This window comes from Bison bison, unplaced genomic scaffold (genome assembly GCF_000754665.1).
Source record: "Bison bison bison isolate TAMUID 2011002044 unplaced genomic scaffold, Bison_UMD1.0 scf7180017864340, whole genome shotgun sequence".
NCBI lineage: Eukaryota > Metazoa > Chordata > Mammalia > Artiodactyla > Bovidae > Bison > Bison bison.
In genome coordinates, this window is record NW_011494912.1 from 5,649,505 (window position 1) to 5,667,971 (window position 18,467).

General features: G+C 46.1%; 1 protein-coding gene across 4 annotated transcripts in view; it reads right to left on the bottom strand.

Moving 5' to 3' along the window:
• The window catches only part of PRKRIP1 (PRKR interacting protein 1 (IL11 inducible)), a 28,243-nt gene that overhangs the window by 4,096 nt on the left and 5,680 nt on the right, over positions 1 to 18,467 (bottom strand). For 3 of the 4 annotated variants that reach the window (XR_826522.1, XR_826521.1, XM_010854331.1), the window contains exons 4-5: positions 17,056 to 17,141; positions 16,259 to 16,326 (exon numbers count right to left, since the gene is read on the bottom strand). Coding sequence is in view for 2 of the 4 variants with exons in the window: in XM_010854331.1 (XP_010852633.1) it covers positions 16,259 to 16,326; positions 17,056 to 17,141 (154 nt within the window). In the remaining 2 variants the exon portion in view is untranslated. Of the gene's footprint in view, positions 1 to 16,258; positions 16,327 to 16,454; positions 16,528 to 17,055; positions 17,142 to 18,467 lie in introns of those variants that run through there. The other variant, XM_010854332.1, reaches the window with a different exon arrangement.

Consider the following 18,467-nt stretch of genomic DNA (forward strand, 5'->3'; position numbering starts at 1 on the left):
CCTGGCTTACTGCATGACTCTACCCCTTCCCCCATTATCCTCTATACATAACTTAAGGTATAAAAACTACTTTGGAAAATAAAGTGCGGGCCTTGTTCACCGAAACTTGGTCTCACCATGTCGTTCTTTCTCTTACCTTCTGGCTGAATTATTCAGCCTCTTTTCTCCACTGAATTTCCTCACTGAGCTATCCTTATTTCAGCCTCTTTTCTTCACTGAATTTTACTGAGCTATCCTCATTCTATTACTCTTTATATCCTTAATTAACATTTAATTAAGCAATTGTTTCCTGATCTTCGCCTACGCCGTCTCTCCTTCGAATACCCTGGATCAGCCGGGGCTGGTCCCCGGCACAGCACGGTCTATTATCCACCTTTACACCATTGGCTGGGACACTAAAGCGTATTCATGGCAAGGGGTTGAAATCATCCCTATGATTTAATTCCTTAGGATTTTCTTCCTCCTTAACCTCATGCTTTTGAACTGTGGTGTTGGAGAAGACTCTTGAGAGTCCCTTGGACTGCAAGGAGATCCAACCAGTCCATTCTGAAGGAGATCAGCCCTGGGATTTCTTTGAAAGGAATGATACTAAAGCTGAAACTCCAGTACTTTGGCCACCTCATGCAAAGAGTTGACTCATTGGAAAAGACTCTGATGCTGGGAGGGATTGGGGGCAGGAGGAGAAAGGGACGACAGAGGATGAGATGGCTAGATGGCATCACTGACTCGATGGACATGAGTTTGGGTGAACTCCAGGAGTTGGTGATGGACAGGGAGGCCTGGTGTGCTGCGATTCATGGAGTCACAAAGAGTCGGACACGACTGAGCGACTGAGCTGAACTGAACCTCATGCCAACAAGAATGAGAAAGTACAAAATGATGAGCATGTTTTAGTGGCTAAGTGCCGGGAGCACCATCGGAAGTCCCACCCATGACAAAGGTCATGAGGAGAGGACCTGACAGGCAAAGGCAGATCAGGACTCGAGGGACTCCCTGGACCTGCTCGAGCATCTACCCCGAAACCAAAATCTGTCTGTCTACTGTTTACTATATTATGCTCTTCACCAACTCTTCTGACATTAATAGGGGGCTCTCCCTGACCACCTTTCTCTGGAAAAAGTCAACTTAGGGCTTTAGTTAATAAGTCTCCTGGGCATGATAGGAGTGTTTCAATTCAAACCCCTCTGATGGCTTTCTAGCTTGCCTGACAGGTTCATCCAGACTTGCAGCTACGCATATGATTGTTCACAACTCCCCAGCCTTGAAAGACACGGGAAGCCTAAAACATTCTAAAAATACAGAACCTTTTGAAGAGTTAAAAACTATTAGAGTAGGGCTGGTGTAGGATTTCATTGTTGAGCCAGTGCTTGCTGCCAAGTGCCCACGTCCCTCACCCACTGTGCACCTGGGAGTGCACTGGCTAACACAGTTGGAATGTAAGAAAAACAAGCAGCAGCCTTGGAATCAACCACATCAGACCTTTGAGCTAATTGGTTCTTTCTCTGTTGTAACTCACTGCACCTTTGCTCTATGAGAATGTAACTCTGTTTAGCACTTTCTGAGGCTGACATAGATGAGAAATATTAAAAAAAAAAAAAACAAGGGAAAATAAGTTTTCTGGTTGAGTAGCCTTTATCAAAAAAGGGTCATAAAATGTCCACAGGCCTCCAAGGCTGGAAGATAATGTACACAACATTGTTTATGGGAAAGGTATGCAGAAAAAATCCTGGTTTTGATAAAGACAAAAGAGATGTAATGTTTAGGCTGACTCTGTATGACTTTGCATCTTTCATTTCCTTCTATGTACAAGTCAAGGTATAAAAAGTTCCTTTTGAAAATAAAATTATGGGCCTCGCTCACCAAAGCTTGGTCTCCCCATGTCATTCTTTCTCTCTCTCTCTTTTCTCTCTCTTATCGCCGACGCTATCATCCTGAGGGTATCCCTGGATCCTGATTGGGCTGGACCCCAGCAGCTAAGATTTGCAGAACACGTATTACATGCGAGGCGCTGTGTGAAGTCTGTGCACGTCTGTACCCTCGTTTAATTCTAACAACGGTCTATGAGATGAGTAACGCTCCTCTATATCCATTTTACACATGAGGAATCAAGCTCAGAGAGCTTAAGTAATTTGCTAATCGAGGTCTCCCAATCGGTAAAACCAGGACCTAGGATTCCAACCTGGACTATGTGACTTTCAAGCCTCTGCCTACCTTGCCTGCAAAAATGCATAGGGAAATGGAGACGAAACTTGAGGTGACAGTCATAGAAAAGAACGAAATACAGCCCTTTGCAGCAACATGGACGGACTGAGGTGATCAACTAAGACAAACATCTATGGTATCACTTATATGTGTAATCTAAAAAACGACACAATGAACTCATTTACTAAACAGAGACAGACTCAGAGACTTAGAAAACAAACATATGGTATGGGGAAGTGTCAGGGAGGGATCAATTACCTACACACACTGCTACATGTAACAGATAATCAACAAGGACCTTCTGTACAGCGCAGAGAACTCTACTCAATACTCTGCAATGACCTATGTGAGGGCTTCCCCGATGGTGCAGTGGATAAGAATCTGCCTGCCAGTGCAGGGGACACAGGTCTGATCCCTGATCGGGGAGGATCCCACACGTCCCAGAGCAGCTAAGCCCTTTTGCCACAACTACTGAAGCCCGTGCACCTAGAGCCCCGCTCCACAGCATGAGAACCACTGCAATGAGAGGCCCCCTCACCACAGCTAGCGAAAGCCCACACAGAGCAAGTAGTCAGGGTAGCCGAGATAAACACATAACCTAGATGGGAAGAGAATCTGGAAAAGGATATACGTACAACTGAACCTCTGCTGTACACCCGACACTAACACAACACCGTGAAGCTACTACACCCCAATACGAAGTAAGAAAAACAAGGTGCAAGCAGTAACGGTGAGCACGCTGAATGGACAAGGAGAACGCGGCCCGTTCATGCAATGCAGGATTTGGCCTGAAAAGGGAAAAAGTTCTGACCGGGGGCTGCAACGGGGATGAACCCTGAGGACGCTACGCTGAGTCAAACGGGAGTCACAGGATGACGAATGCTCTATGATCTCTATTACAGGAGGTCCTGAGAGCACCAGATTCGGAGACGGAAGAGGAGACAGGTGGCTGCCAGGTGCTGGGAGGAGCAGGGAACGGGGAACTGCCGTTTCAAAACACAGGTTTTGTTTTACAAAATGAAGAGAGTTATGGGAGTAGATGACGGTGATAATGGCTGCATGACAACCTGAATGTATTTAGTACCACTGAACTGTACCGATGGTAAATCTTGTGTTGTGTGTATTTTACCAAAATTGTTAAAAAAAAAAAGGGAGGGGGGAGCTGGGAAGGGGAGAAAGAAAGAAAACACACGCTATGGACCAGACACATAGCTCTGAGCTCCCTGGACTCATTGAGCACTGGCCTGAGGTCATGGGCACTCAGTCTCCACCCTGAAGGCAAGGCGATCGGGGTCTCTGCCACGTGTACACATTCCCCATTTACCAGCCGGGGAGCTCTGCTCTAGGACCTGCGCTCCCAGGGTGCAGCTGCTGATTATTTGTTTTGTTCTGTAACTTAGTCATCACAGGTCGGCCTCAAGCCTGAGAACCACCAACCATATCCAAAGAGGTCTGAACAGGCAGGGCAAGCGCACAGACTTTCATCTTGAATTCCGATCTTAAAGGGACCGGACAGTTGGAGATGTCTTTGAGCTCACCGAGTAGACAGCATGAGCAAGGCTCACCCTCCCGAGTTGAAGAGATGTATGGACAAGAAGTTATTGCTGAAATTAAATGGTGGCGGACATGTCCAAGGAATGCTGTGGGGATCTGATCATTTACGAATCTTGTGATAGATGAGCGTGGAGATGGCTGCTGGTGGGCAACAGAACTGGAGTGGTGGCAGCGTGAGGAGACATCATCCTGTCACAGTCTGGGATCCAGTACGAACGATGGCTGTGCTCATCAGGGATTCAACGGTGTCCACATGCCCCCCTCCCCTGCATTTCACTATAAAATTGGGTTGTGTACATTTTATTACTGAACACTTTTGTTAAACTTTTGTTAACTGTTGGAGGAAAAAACTGAGTAAAACACTCATTAATCTGGGTGTCTGGGGAATGTGGTGTCTGGATGCCTGAGATGCTGACTGGCTGAGGAGAGCTCAAAGCACCGCTTGTGGCTGACAAGCTCTAAACACAACTGGTTCCTGCACGCAGGAGACAGGCTGTCGGAGCCTAGAAGTATCTCTTGGAGACGAGAAACTTAGGGACTAAGACCCAGCGCAGTCGTTTGACTCTTCAACAAAATCATTTCATTCTCCAACGAAAAGAAATGGGATTCAGAGGAACGGCTGAATCCTAGGTTAGGGGCTGAAAATACATAAGACAAGTCTGGACTACCCTGTAGTACCAGGAAGCTGAGAAGTACTGTTGCAAACAAAACAAACCCCCCAAACTCCACCAATGATGGGAGTCTGTGAAAGGGACAGGTGCTGTATGAAAGAGCCCCCAGTGGGCAAAGCTGGAACAATCTGAGCAAGAAAATAAAGCAGTATTGGATTAAACTTAAGAGTAGAAAATAAGCATCTCAGAGTCCACAGTTACAAAGAAAATGATGACCAGACAAATCCATGCATTATTTCAAACAGCTGATGCACCGCCTCTGCCCTCGTGGAGGGGCTGCGGAACCCCCACCCCTTATGTGTGGGTCGTGCAGGGTGACTTCTTCCCAAAGGGTACAGCGTGGGAAGGGGAAGCAAAGAGTCACCGTCCAGTAGAGGACCCTGATGAGACTGCCTGAGGAGGGCATCAGGGGCAGGATCAACAGCGACAAGTCCTCCTGATAAGCATCCAGCCCTGATGAGAGAACGGAACCTTATCTCTGTGGTCTTCTTCCTCCAAATAACTAACTCATGAGAAAAACGCCAGACAAATCCCAACCGAGGGACATTCTACGGAACACCTGACCCTTGAAACTCTCAAGGTCATCAAAACAAAGTCTGGGGAACTGTCAGAGCGCACAGGAGCCAAAGGCTACATGATGATTAAATGTGGTGTGACGCCCTGCATGGGATTCTGGAACAAGAAAAAGGCACTAGGTAAAAAGTAAGGAAACAGAGGGTATGGACTTTAGCTACTACGTGTATCGACTGGTTCATGAACTGTGATGAATGAACCACATTAACTTAAGATGTTAACAACAGGGGGAAGTGGGCACACGGGAATTCTTTGTACTATACAATCTTCGCAGTGTTTCTGTAAATCTAAAATCATTCTAAAACCAAGCTTGTTATTATTTTTCTTAAAAGACACTGCCTACCCTCAGGGAACTGAGGCTGCGACTGAATAAACACATTATGTGATTTAGCAGATGCCATAACCAAACCCGGTGGGAGCAAAGCAGGAGGCTGGGGTGGGGAGGGACAGTAGGGAAGGTCTTACAAGGAGAGGAAGGTGCAAGGTGAGCAGAAGCTTTCTGGGCAGACGGGGAGTTGGGAGCACGAGAAAGAGCACAGAGGCCTGCGCAGGAGCAGAGCGGGGAGGACGGGACAGAAGCTCGGTGAGCAGGGGACACGTGGAAGGGAGCTGAGGTCAGAGAACAAGGGCGGGGAGGCCGGAGAGGGTGGGCGTGCAGGGCTGCTGGCTAGGGCTCAAGCACAGTCACCTCGGGGGTCAGCACGAGGCCAGTGGGGACACACTGTCTGGGATTAGCTGCGTGCTCTGTGGGCGCCCACTACTGCCTGGTCCCTCAGGCCCCTCAACTGTAAGATGGGGATAGCTGTAGGGCTGCTGTGAGGATTCTGTTAATACCTGCAGAGCACTGAGAACTGGGGCTACAAAGTACATGTTCAATAATGCTAAGGACTGTTACAAGTTAAGAGTGGGGCCGCTCAGTCCTGTCCGACTCTTTGTGACCCCATGGACTGGGGCCTGCCAGGCTCCTCCATCCATGGGATTTTTCCAGGCAAGAATACTGCAGTGGGTTGCCATTTCCTTCTCCAGGGGATCTTCCCAACCCAGGGATTGAGCCCGGGTCTCTGGTATTGCAGGCAGACTCCTTACTGTCTGAGCCATCAGGGAAGTGCAGGAGAACAAATGACAATCCAGCCTGTTTGAGAGAGAGCTTTGGAGGCTGTTCAGGGTGGGTGGGAAGAGCATGGAGGCTGTTACCACAGTCCTGCCAGATCTGGATCTGTATTTTTGTAAGTTTTTTTTTAATATGGTAAAATGCACACCACTGCACATCGCTGATGGCTGTAAAAACTGGTACTACTTCTTCTTCTTTTTTTTTTTTTTGGTACTACTTCTTTGGAAGGAAACTGGCAATACATTTCAAGAGCCAAAAACTCTTTTTATATTCTGTGATCTAATAATTGCCACTGCTGGAATTTTACCCAGAAAGGGAAGGGAGACAGGTTCATATATTCACTAAAATATCTTCTAAAGAAGAGAAAAACTGGAATCAGTCTACTGTCTAACAAAGGGAAAGTGTTAGGTATATCATGGCATGTCACTTGCTGGATATGATCAGTCACTGAAAAAGTTATGAAGGACAAGAAGTGCTTATAATGTTAAATAAAGTAAGCAAACGGGAACATGTTCATATACTACAATTATAACTACATATAGGTGGTATGTTCACGTGGTGAGATTAAAACAAAACGGACAGGGATGTCCCCTGGTGGTCCAGTGGCTGGGAATCCGCCTTGCAATGCGGGGCACGCGGGTTTCATCCTTCGCTAGGGAACTAAGATCCCACATACCTCAGGGCAACTAAGACCAGCAACGCGACTGCTGAACCCGCCCTCGCTGCCATGAAGGATCCCGCACGTCGCAACTAAGACCCAACACAGTCAAACAAACATTTAAAAAGAAGAAGAAAATGGATAGAGAGAAAGGTGGTCCATTAGGATGGCGATACTTGACCTTCCCCATTATTCTTACACTACTGTTTACAGACGGTTTTACAGTCTAGGTATCTGCGATTTTATTCACAAGACTGTAAGAATACTAGGGAAAATGCCAGAGTATAATTGAGGCTGATGTTAACTTTAATAAAAGCAAAACAAACAAAAACCTAAGACAACAGATGAATGAACAGACTGGAAAAAAAAACCCCTCCTTGCACCATGGAATTCTAAGAACATGGAATAATATCTGTGATACAATGAAATATGATAAAAGGACAACTACAAATATGATAATTATGTAAATAAGTTTATATGATAAAAATTGAAATAAACGTCATGAAAATGTTAAAGTGATTTTTTTAAGTAAGAATTACGGATAATTTTTTATTTTTGACTTTTTTTCTTTCCTGCGTATTCTAAACATTTCTAAAGTGATGCTGTATTACCTTTACTCTCAGAAGACACAAAGGTTACGCACGGTTTCCCAGTATAGACAGCAGGGGTGAGAACTGCGGCACTCAAACACTTCGATCCAAAACGTAAACTGAGTGTCCTCCCAACACCAGATGCCAGCTGAAATAGGAGTCGTATTAACTGGGGACACTTTCGTCCCTCTCCCCCATGGGGAAGACACTCGGCAAAGGTCTGGAGACATTTATTTTTGTCAGTGATGGAGGGGAGGGCGGGCGCTGCTGGCATCTGGGGGTAGAAGCCAGGATGCTCTTAATTATCCTACAGGGAACAGGACACCGTCCCTCAGAGCATCTGGCCGAGTGTCCACAGTGCTGAGGCCGATAGACTGCCCCTCCCACCCCAGTTTTGAAGTAATCATGACAGGTTCAGTGAACATCTGTCTCTCAATAATGTTAAAGAAATAGAAAAAAATTTTTTTCTCCTTTTGCAGAGAAGTCTGTTAACCTTCATTTATAATGTACAGTAGTATTACCTTTATCAGGTTGTATATTTATTGTGTAACCGGAAGTTTGTTCCTTTTGACTACCTTCATCTAATTTCCCTTTCTCCCGACCTCTGCAGCCTCAGATCTGATCTATTTTTCCAGGAATGTTTTTGAAGTATCCTGGTATACAACAGTGATTCACTATTTCTGTATGTTTCAAAACAATCACCACGATAAGTCCAGCTGTCATCTGACACCATACAAAGATATTAACGTTATCTTTGTTAAGATATTTAGCTCTTGCACATTCCCCACACTATGCATTTCACAGCTGTGACTCATTTATTTTGTAAGTGAACGTCTATACCACTTCATCTCCCTCACCTGCTTCTCCCCCCACCCCAACCCTGGAGAAACTGCCCTTGAGGTACTTAGTAACACATCACCTTAAGGTTTCTCTGGTAGGTGAGCCAGTCTCATGATTAACACTGGTGTTAGAATATATTGTTTGGGGATTGGGCTTTAATAATCCAGACTGGCTTAACGCCATCCTGTGGTATCATTCTGACAACTCTCACTTCACTGAACCGGCACGGACAACAAGCCGGGATATTTCCTTTCCAGCAACAGAACCGGAACTCCTAGCCAGCTGCCCCTCACCACTGATTGGAGAGGAGCCAAGAAGCTCAAGTGCTTTAGCGCCAAGTCCATCAAGAACCCAGAGGCGCACTGAGGCCACCTTGTGGCGGAACTGAGTATCACCACATTAGATTTATTAATTCCAACCACCTAGAAATCCTCCTTTCCCGCTCAGAAAATGAAAAATAAGCAAGGAACTGAGAGGTGCAGGAAAGGCACACAACCCCCTTTAGGAAGTTATCCCCAGAACACTCTGCCTGCTCGTTTGGTGAGACGCATATACAGCCATGCATTATTACTCATCATTTCAAAAATATGTACAGGTGAGAACTGCACAGGAAGAGTGGGGCTCATGTATCATAACAATGAGTTTCAAGCCTGACTGCGGCCCACGGCCTACCTAGAAACCGAAAAGAAAATTTCACTAAATAGTTACTCCAGGATGTGAGGCATTCTGATGTTTTCTAGTCTGTCGTATGCATGTTTGAAAAAAAAAAATATATAAAATCTGTAACTTCTAAGCTAACTTCATGCCCCAGTAAGTAAAGGATCACAACCCTCAGCCTGAAAAAACACTGCACTACTACGATGCGACGTGGTGAAAACACTTATCCTTTTGATAGAAGGGAAGCTCAGGACGGGGGAGACCCAGGGCCATTTTAATCAGGCCAGACACCCTGGGTGCACTCGTTCACCTCTGAGACTCCTCACAGCCTCGGGCAAATGAAAGAAAAGGGACTGGAAACTGCGGTAACATGAACCTAAGGGGAGCACGCCGCGAGAAAAGGGGGTTTAAGAAATCTCAGGTCTGGGACACTGCCACCTCTCTCCAATTCTACAACTGATTACTAAAAAGTTACTCTGATTTTGCAGACCCATCACAGGTTCAATAAATACAAACTCAGAGCAAAGTAACCTCAGTTTCTTGCTCTGAAAGGGTTCTTGGATTTACAGGGGAAGGGAACCCCTCCCCCCGACCGCCCCCCCCCCACCACCAAAGATGGTGTATCTTCATTACAGCAAGGTATGCGGCAAAGATACCAAGTTGTGGATTTTAGATCTAGGGAGAGCTTATCATTTTACATTTTAAGGGGGGGGGAAAATCTGCTCAAAGAGATGCTTGAGGTCAAGGTGAGCCGGAGAGAGCGCTGAGCTAAGACCCTACAGATGCCGTGCTTACTCCATGACCTTGAGGACCTCTCAGTTTCCTATCTCACCTCTGTGGGTCAGATCAAAGAAGAGGGAATCTGGCTGATTCTTGGCTGGAGAATAACAATGGCACCCCACTCCGGTATTCTTGCCTGGAAAATCCCATGGACGGAGGGGCCTGGTGGGCTGCAGTCCACGGGGTTGCTAAGAAGTCGGACACAACTGAGCAACTTCACTTTCACTTTTCACTTTCATGCACTGGAGAAGGAAATGGCAACCCACTCCAGTGTTCTTGCCTGGGGAATCCCAGGGATGGCAGAGCCTGGTGGGCTGCCGTCTATGGGGTCGCACAGAGTCGGACATGACTGACGCGACTTAGCAGCAGCAGCAGCGTTTCAGTGAACAGGTCCATGCCAGCCCAGATGGAGCTCCCTGGCCCAGTGTGGCTGGCTCAGCATTTTTACCAATGACAGAAAGGAGGCATGTTTATGAAACCTATCCATCACAACACCAGAAAGACATGGTAACATGCTGAATCCCAGAATCAGAATTCAAAAGGACTGTGGAGACCTGAACCAACAGAGCCTGTAACACGAAGCTGAAATGTGCAAGAGCTAAATGTCAAGTCCTGTAGGTGGATTCAAAAAACCAAATAGGGCTTCCGTGGTGGTTTAGCAGTTAAGAGTCCGCCCTGCCTGCAGGGAACACTGGTTAGATCCCTGGTCCAGGAAGACAACACACGCTGCAGAGCAGCTAAGCTCATGTACCACAACTCCCGAGCCTGTGCTCCGGAGCCTGGGAGACGCAACTGCCGAGCCCGCGCACCGTAAGAGAAGCCACCGCGGTGAGAAGCCTGTGCACCGCAACTGGAGAGCCATCCCCACTGACTGCAGCTGAAGAAAGCTCATGCACAGCAACGAAGACCCAGCACAACCAAAAAAGAAAAAAAACCACACTCCCCAAAACAAATGGAGGGTGGGTTCCAGGTAACGCAGAGCAAGCACATTTGACTGTTTCTCCACTGAACACTGCTTATAGCACCAGGACAGAAGGCATGGACTCTGAAAGATAAGCAGAACGGGAGAAGAGACAGGAATACAAAGTACCACTGGAACAGTACTGCATTTCCTGTTTTTTTCTTTCTACTCTCCAGTATCCCTCGGCCTGGACTCGGGGCGACCCAATACACAGAAGCGGAGACTGGGCACAGACAGTTTGGAGAGAAGCCTTCGACTTCCGGTTCAAGGAGTAAGAAAGTGGGTTCCCAATGTTCAGAGGGAGGGGAAACGCTTCTGTCTTTTCTCTCTGCCAGCATCAGGAGGGCCGCAGTGACTGTAGGGGCAGTGGGGGCTTGCTGCACAAAACCTGGAAGGAGGGGAGCCTTTCTCTCTGACTGGGGAGCCGTGGTCCTGAGATGGCCAGGCAAACTGTTACTTTTCTTCCTCGTCCGCCCACCACAGCCCTGGATGCAGGGGCAAGTGTACGGAGCGTGTGGCAGAGTAGGTACCTAGAGCTCTGACTTTCTGGCTGGAGATCTGAAAAGGGGAGCTCCAGGAAACCAGGAACTACTGGGGAGGTCACAGAGAGATTAGAAGAGACACCATAAAGTCGTTCACGGACTCCTGGGGCCGCCCTGACGGCACATGCCTGGATCTGCCCTAATCATGCTGAGCACTTTGAGAACCGAACTCAACTCAACCCTGACTGGCCACTGGGTGGCACCCGCAGGACACGTCTGGAGAGCACAGCAAAAGCTTTCAAAACCCTGGTTCCTAGAGCCACAATCTACAGGAGGCCGATTAGAACCTGTGTCCTGTACACAACCAGGATGACTGTCTGCTAAAACAAACATCAGCAAGATCAGAGTCTCATGAGATTCAAAATGTCCAGGAGCCACAGAAAATTACTCAGTATGTGGAGAATCAGGAAAATCTCAACTTGCACGGGGAAAGACAATCAACAAATGCTAATGTCAAGATAACCCAGATATTGGAACTACCAAACACTTCAAAGTAGCTATTGAAATATTTTTCCAGGAAGAATGAAGAATCTTGAAACAAATGGAAAGATAGAAAATTTCAGCAAAGAAAAAGTAATAAAGAATCGAATGGAAACAAAAACTTTTCTGAAAAACATAATTCACTAGATTGACTCAATAGTGGATTGGAAATGACACAGGGAAGAGACAGCTCAAGGTCAGATCAACAGGAATTATCCAATATGAACAAAGCAAAAAAAAAAAAAGGCTGGAAAAAAATTCCAAATTTGACAAAGACACGTGCTTACCAATGATTCATGTAGCTCAGTGAACTCCAAACGCAACTCCAGGACAAACCCAAGGAAATCCATGTGCAAACCCATCGTAATCAAATTCCTGACACCTAAAGATCTTGAAAGCAGCCAGGGAAAAACAATGATAGGAAAACAATCTGAATAACTACTTTTTTTTTTTTAATTAGAAATGGAGGCCAGAGGAAATGGAGCAGCATTTCAAAAGTACTGAAATAAACATCTGCCAAGCCAATATTCTTATCCTGTGAGAATGTCCCCAGGGGAACAAGGGTGAAACAAAGCCAGACACCTATGAAGAACAGCTGAGATAATTCAGCCAGCAGACCTATTCTCACTGAATGACATACAGGGAGTTCTTCTTACAGAAGGGAAAGAAGACAGAAAGACAGACTGACAGAAAGAAGTCTGGAACGTGAGGAACAAAGAAAAAAGCAACAGAAATGCTATCTGGTCACTATTCAAGAGTATTCTCCTCTTGAGTCTGAAATACATTTGATGATTGAAAATAAAAGGTAGTAATAAAAATAGCTCTGCTTCATAAAAACAGAACTACTGCATGACCAGCAATTTCACTCCTGGGTATTTATCTGAAGAAAATGAAAACACTAGTTCAAAATGATACATGCGTCCCAAAGTTCAATGTAGCATTATTTACAAAGCCAAGATATGGAAGCAACCTAGGTGTCCACTGACAGATGAATAAAGATGTGTGCATGCGTGTGCACATGTGCACACATACATATGCACACCACAAGCAACCTAGGTGTCCACTGACAGATGAATAAAGATGTGTGCATGTGCGCGCACAGAGAGAGAGAGAGAGAAAAAGAGAGGGGGAGAGAGAGGGGGAGAGGAGAGAGAGAGAGAGAGAGAGAGAGAGAGAGATTACTCAGCCATAAGAAAGGAATGAAATTTTGCCACTTGCAAGAACATGGAAGAACCTAGAGGGTATTATGCTAAGTGAAATAAGTCAGACAAATACTGCATGTTTTCACTTATATGTGGAATCTAAAAATCTGCTTAAACCAGAAACAGACTCCATTGATCCAGAGAAAAACCTAGTGGATGCCAGAGGGGAGGAGGATGGAGGAAAGGGCAAGACAGGTGAAGGGATGCAAAGAGGTACAAACGGTCAGTTCCAGAATAAGGAAGTCACAGGGATGCAATGTATGGCATGGGAAATACAACCAAAGATGGTATAATAACTACGGTGCAAAACCTACGGTGATACCGAGTCACTACGCTGCACCTGAAACTGAAATAGCACTGTGATCAACCACATGTCAACTTAAAAGAAAGTAACGTTATCTGAAGAACACCTAAGACAACTGTAATATAGGGATTAAAGGGATCTATGTGGTGAAAAATACCTACATGCTACTTAAAGTGGTGAAATGCTGGTTTTAAGTAGACTGTGAAAGCAGAATGAATAGAGTAAGCTCTAGAGGAAAAACTAAAAGGGTGTAGAAAGGGAAATAGTTAGAAACACGAGAGACAGAATAACGTTCAAGTAGATCCAAAAGATGGCAGGAGAAACAGAAACAAACAAAGAGAACTAAAGCGGCAGCCCTAAAATCAAACATTATCAGAAAGACAGAGACTGTCAGAATGGATGAAAACATGACCCACATATCTGATGTCTACAGGAAACATATTTCAAATACAGGCAGGTTAAAATTTAGAGAGATGGTAGCACTTTCAGAAGGGACCTCTTAAAATCTGCTCCTCCATAAAAGTAGCAGTGTTGTTGAGAACACTGACAACAATCGTCAGAATCAACCTTTTCAGAACTCTAGAAATGTTCCCTGGATGGTTTGATTAAAAAATGGTTGAATTTTGGTAAGAACAGCAAGCTTTGTGGTTGTTTTAACTTGTCCTGTTCCCTACTCCTTCTCCCCAGATCCAAGGAAGCCGCTCAATCAACAGCCTCCTAATCGCAGTAGCTGTGAAAAGCCACGAGTAGCCCCTGGTGGGAGTTCCTCCAAAGTCCCATACCCAGAGCACTGTCCCTATCTGACCTGTCTGGCAGCTCCCTGGAAACTTCCACTCCCGAGGCTTGCTTTATTCAAACTGACTCAGTGAGAACAGCCTTTCCCCAAGGTATTTGTCAGAAACCATCAGTGGCTACTGTTTAACATCACAGCTGCCAGAGGCAGTGGTAATAGTTGAAACAAACAAGAAACGGACCAAAAGTGAGAGGAAAGGCTGGTAATCTACAAGGCTACATGCGTGTGCACAGCTGTGCACAAGTCTCAGACAGACAAGCGACGGCCCTAATCTCACCTCTGGCTAACCTTGAGGCTCTGTGCAAGGGGGTGGAGGCTAAGGCAAAGCTGCAAACTGCCTGCCAGAAAGCTGAAGACATGCTCCACCACACACAGCACAGGCCCTTGGCAAGGATCAGGAGACTTACTGGTTCAAAGCATTTCAGGAAATCTCTAATATTCAACTGACCACTAAGCTAACCTAGCAAAGACTTTAGCTGCCACACACAACAAAGAATATAAGCTTTGTTAGTAGTTAGAGAGTTAGTTCAGGAAACTCACTGAACACATAAATAGCAGTAAAGACAACAAGTCCTGGAGAGGGAAGGCCAGGTTTCCCAGAGCCAAGGAGACCTTTCTATGTCTCAATGTATTGGGGTCCAAGCCATAGTACCTTCTTCAACAGAACATGAGACGGGCACCTGTGCCCAACCCTCCTGGCCTCGGACCAAGTACGCCCACATTCCTCTGTGCGTAGGGGCTGGGGAAGGACGGGACTGATGAGGCGGTTTATTTGAGGGATGAGGTCCGAGCCATCACATTTTGGCACTGTAAAATAATTTCCTCTCAGAAATGGTGGGCAGCAGGCTAAAATCATGTCACATATAGTGCGTCACATGGTGGTGACTTAGTCACTAACTTGTCTGACTCTGTGACCCCATGGGCTGTGCCCCAACAGGCTCCTCTGTCCATGGGATTTTCCAGGCAAGAATACTGGAGCGGGTTGCCATTGCCTTCTCCAGGGGATCTTCCCCACCTGGGGACTGAACCTGGGTCTCCCGCATTGCAGGCAGATGCTTAATGAACTGAGCCTCCAGGGAAGCCCATCGTAGTACATTTACAACTCATAAGAAAACAGGTCCTAGAGGGGCTGATGTTTCAGTATGTCAACGCAGGTCTGATTTTATCTTGAGAACAAACATCACAACTGTCCAATCAGGAAACGTGTCTAGTCAATCATAGTAGAGCCCCCAATTCAGTCATGTGGTGATGAGTTGTCATTTTCTGGGTCTCTTAGCCTCCTTGATCCTTCCCATCTGGGACCTCTCTCTGATTCTCAGCCCAGGGGCTCCAAAAGGAGTGACTGACACCGCTGGCCTTGTGATGGGTTCAGAAGTAGGCAGGACTGTGGAATATGACACGTTACTCGCCCCCTATTACTCCTTGTAACAAAACCTCAATTCTGTCTAGGGTGGCAATGTACCATCCATCCAGTGATGGATCACGATAGGTTAAGGACAGTTGTGACAGTTCTGTTTTCTATTCATCTAGCCTGATGACATCAAGTGACCTGGTACTGACCAATGAGATATAAATAATACCTGATGGGCACTTCTGGGGGATCAGATGCTCTCCAGTTACAAAAACAAAACCAGACAAGTGCCACTTCTTTTCCCTCTTCTTTCTGCTTTAAACCTAAGTATGATCCCAGGAACTGCAGCAGCCACCTCATGCCCCAGGATCAAGGTCAAAAGAACGGCAGAGATGCTGAGCTTGACACTACTGACCTGCTCAACCACACTACCACCAGATTTCTTGCTATGTGAGAAAAAATAACTCCTCTTTGCTTAACTACTGCTAGTTGAGTTTTCTATTTCTTGTAGCCAAAAGCATTCTTAACTGACTTGCCAAATGACTCAATGAGAGCCAGAGAGACACAAAAACACTTTTGCTGGAGACACCCCCTCAGTCTTTCCTACTGGACAAGAATGAGCCAGGGTGCAGCCTGGAGCAGCCACAGCTACCTTAAAACCATCAGGAGGAAATGAGCCCCCCTGAGGACAGGGAGCCAGGGGACAGAAAGAGATAGTAAATGCCAGTAACATCAGCGCTCCTTTACAAGCCAGGCCTGAAAGGAGGTCTGTCCTGGACTAAACACGAGCCAGTATCTTTCCTGTTTTGCTTAAACCAGCTTGCCTTTCTGACACTTGAAAACTAAATGAGTCAAAACTAACAGAAACAAGCCCTCATCTCTTCAGAGGCCAGCTGACCAGCTCCAAACTCTAAAACCTCAGTCTTGACAGGTCAATCACCGTGATCAATGCTGAGAAGGGCCACAAAAGGAAAGGGGGCACCACTCACCTTCACTTTGCTTCTTCTGTTCAAGTTTCATCTTCTTTGCCAGTAATTTCTTCTCTTTCAACTTCTGGCTACAAATGTAAAACAAATACATGAATTCTTTAACCACCCATTTTCTATTTTAGAGACTAAACATCTATTTATGGAAGCTTCAGGACTTAGACCCTACACAAACGCTACAATAAAATGAAGGAAGTACCTCATCATGACTCTGCTACTCCAACATCATCAGCCTGTGTCCTTCATGAATCAAGATCAAATTCTTTGCAGTCCTGAGGTGATTAAAGCAATCCAGAGATACTGCTACCAGCGATACTTTTTCATTCCAGGATATTTAGGGACTACTTTTAGAATCCTGCTCACCTCTCTAACAGTTGAGGGAGCGTTTATTAAAATACAGACACACATGCAGCCTGTATGTAGTCACTTAGGGGGGTTACAGGCCCTCCTTTCGGGGAGAGGCTAACTGTGAAGTTTGCTCATAGCAACTTACTAAAGCTTTCATTAAAATACAGACATAGAGGAGACACAGAAATCCATGCCATCACTGAAGTGCTGACCCCCAAGCCTTGGAAAATCTGTAGCAAGCTGGGGGTGGGGGGCAGTAAATGAACTGATCTCTCCCCAGGAAGAAAAGTCATTTCTCTACTGGGGTGCTCCACTGTAGGTTTTAACACCCAAGACCTCAACAGGTCATACAGGTAAACTTTTGACCACAAGAAGGATTTGTTCGCCAACCATCTATTTTTACACTTCCTGCCCTAAGTCTCACTAGCTATGAGATGCCACAAAGCTCTCACCGCTTTTTCCGACGCTTTGCAGTCTGCTCCTCTGCAGCAATTTTATTCCTTTCCAGCCTCTTCTGAAACTCTGCATCCAATTTTTGCTGCAAAAAACCACATCACTTAGACAAACTCTGGCGCGGCATGAAAACTCTACAAGTCACACCACTGGGGGTGCTATAGGCACAGCCAGATCTCTGGGGCCACTTTAAGAAGTTGCCCAACAGGCGGGGCAGGAAATCAACATACAGGTCTGACGCTGAAGCGACTCAGCTCATTAAGATACCACTCATGCACAAGTAAACGAAGAGACAGAGCATGAGGGAGCACACGGAGCGTCTTGAGGGCAGAGGCGGCACTACCGGCTCTTCTCCACTAGGGCCTCGGAAAATGTTACACTGTGGTTTAAAATAAATATGTATTTGATTTTTGTCTACTTTTTGGACACATAGCTCCTAAAACTCTTATAAATTTCCTATTTAAGAGCCACAGGGGGATCTTTTACGATAATTAGTTTTGTTGCCAGTTTCTTCCTTAACTCCAGATATAAAGCTCTAGAAATAAAGACGAAATGGGTATTTTTTGTTATTTATAACCAGCCCCTTTCAACTACAGGAGTGTATGAGTGACTCTGGAAAAGCCCCTAAGAACAAGGCTGGTTGCCACGGGAACTTTCTGCCCCGCCTCCTTGACCTTCAGGGAGTGGAGAGGGGCTGAAGCTTGAACGAATCACCAGTGGCCAAATGATTTAACCATGTCCACGTAGTGAAGCCTCCAATCCCAAAGGGTGTGTATGGAGAGTTCCTGAGCTGGTGAGGGCATGGGGGTGCAGGGCTTCCACTCTTTCTCCCTGCACCTTCTTCCACTGGCTCTCCCTGAGCTCCAGTCTTCCATAATACACTGGAAACTAGTGAGTGAGAGGCTTCACTGAGTTCTGTCAGCCTCTCTAAGCAAATTAATGGAGCCTTGAGGAGGGGGTCATGGAAGCCTGACTTACAGCCAGTGGGCCAGAAGCACAGACGACGACGGAGACGTGCAGCAGGCCTCTGAAGCTGTGGGTGGGAGGCAGTCTTGTAGGACTGAGTCCTCCTTTTGAGATCTGAAGTCACCTCCACGTAGGCAGTGTGCGAACAGTTACACTGTAGGACATGCGCCTGGTGCCACAGAACCGCTTGGTGTGGGGGAAATTCCCATAGATTCGGTGACTAGAAGTGTCAGAAATGTACTAAGAGTACTCAGAGTAAGGAGACACACAAGAGTGTGTTTTTCCTTCAGAGACAGTGACCAGAGTTCACCAGGTGGAGTGGCCAGAGGGCTGGGACCATGGAACTTTTAAGTCCTGACTACTTACAGTTATTAACAGACAGATTATAAGGCAGATAACATGTACTGCCATTACTTATACATACATGTGCTACGTATGTATATGT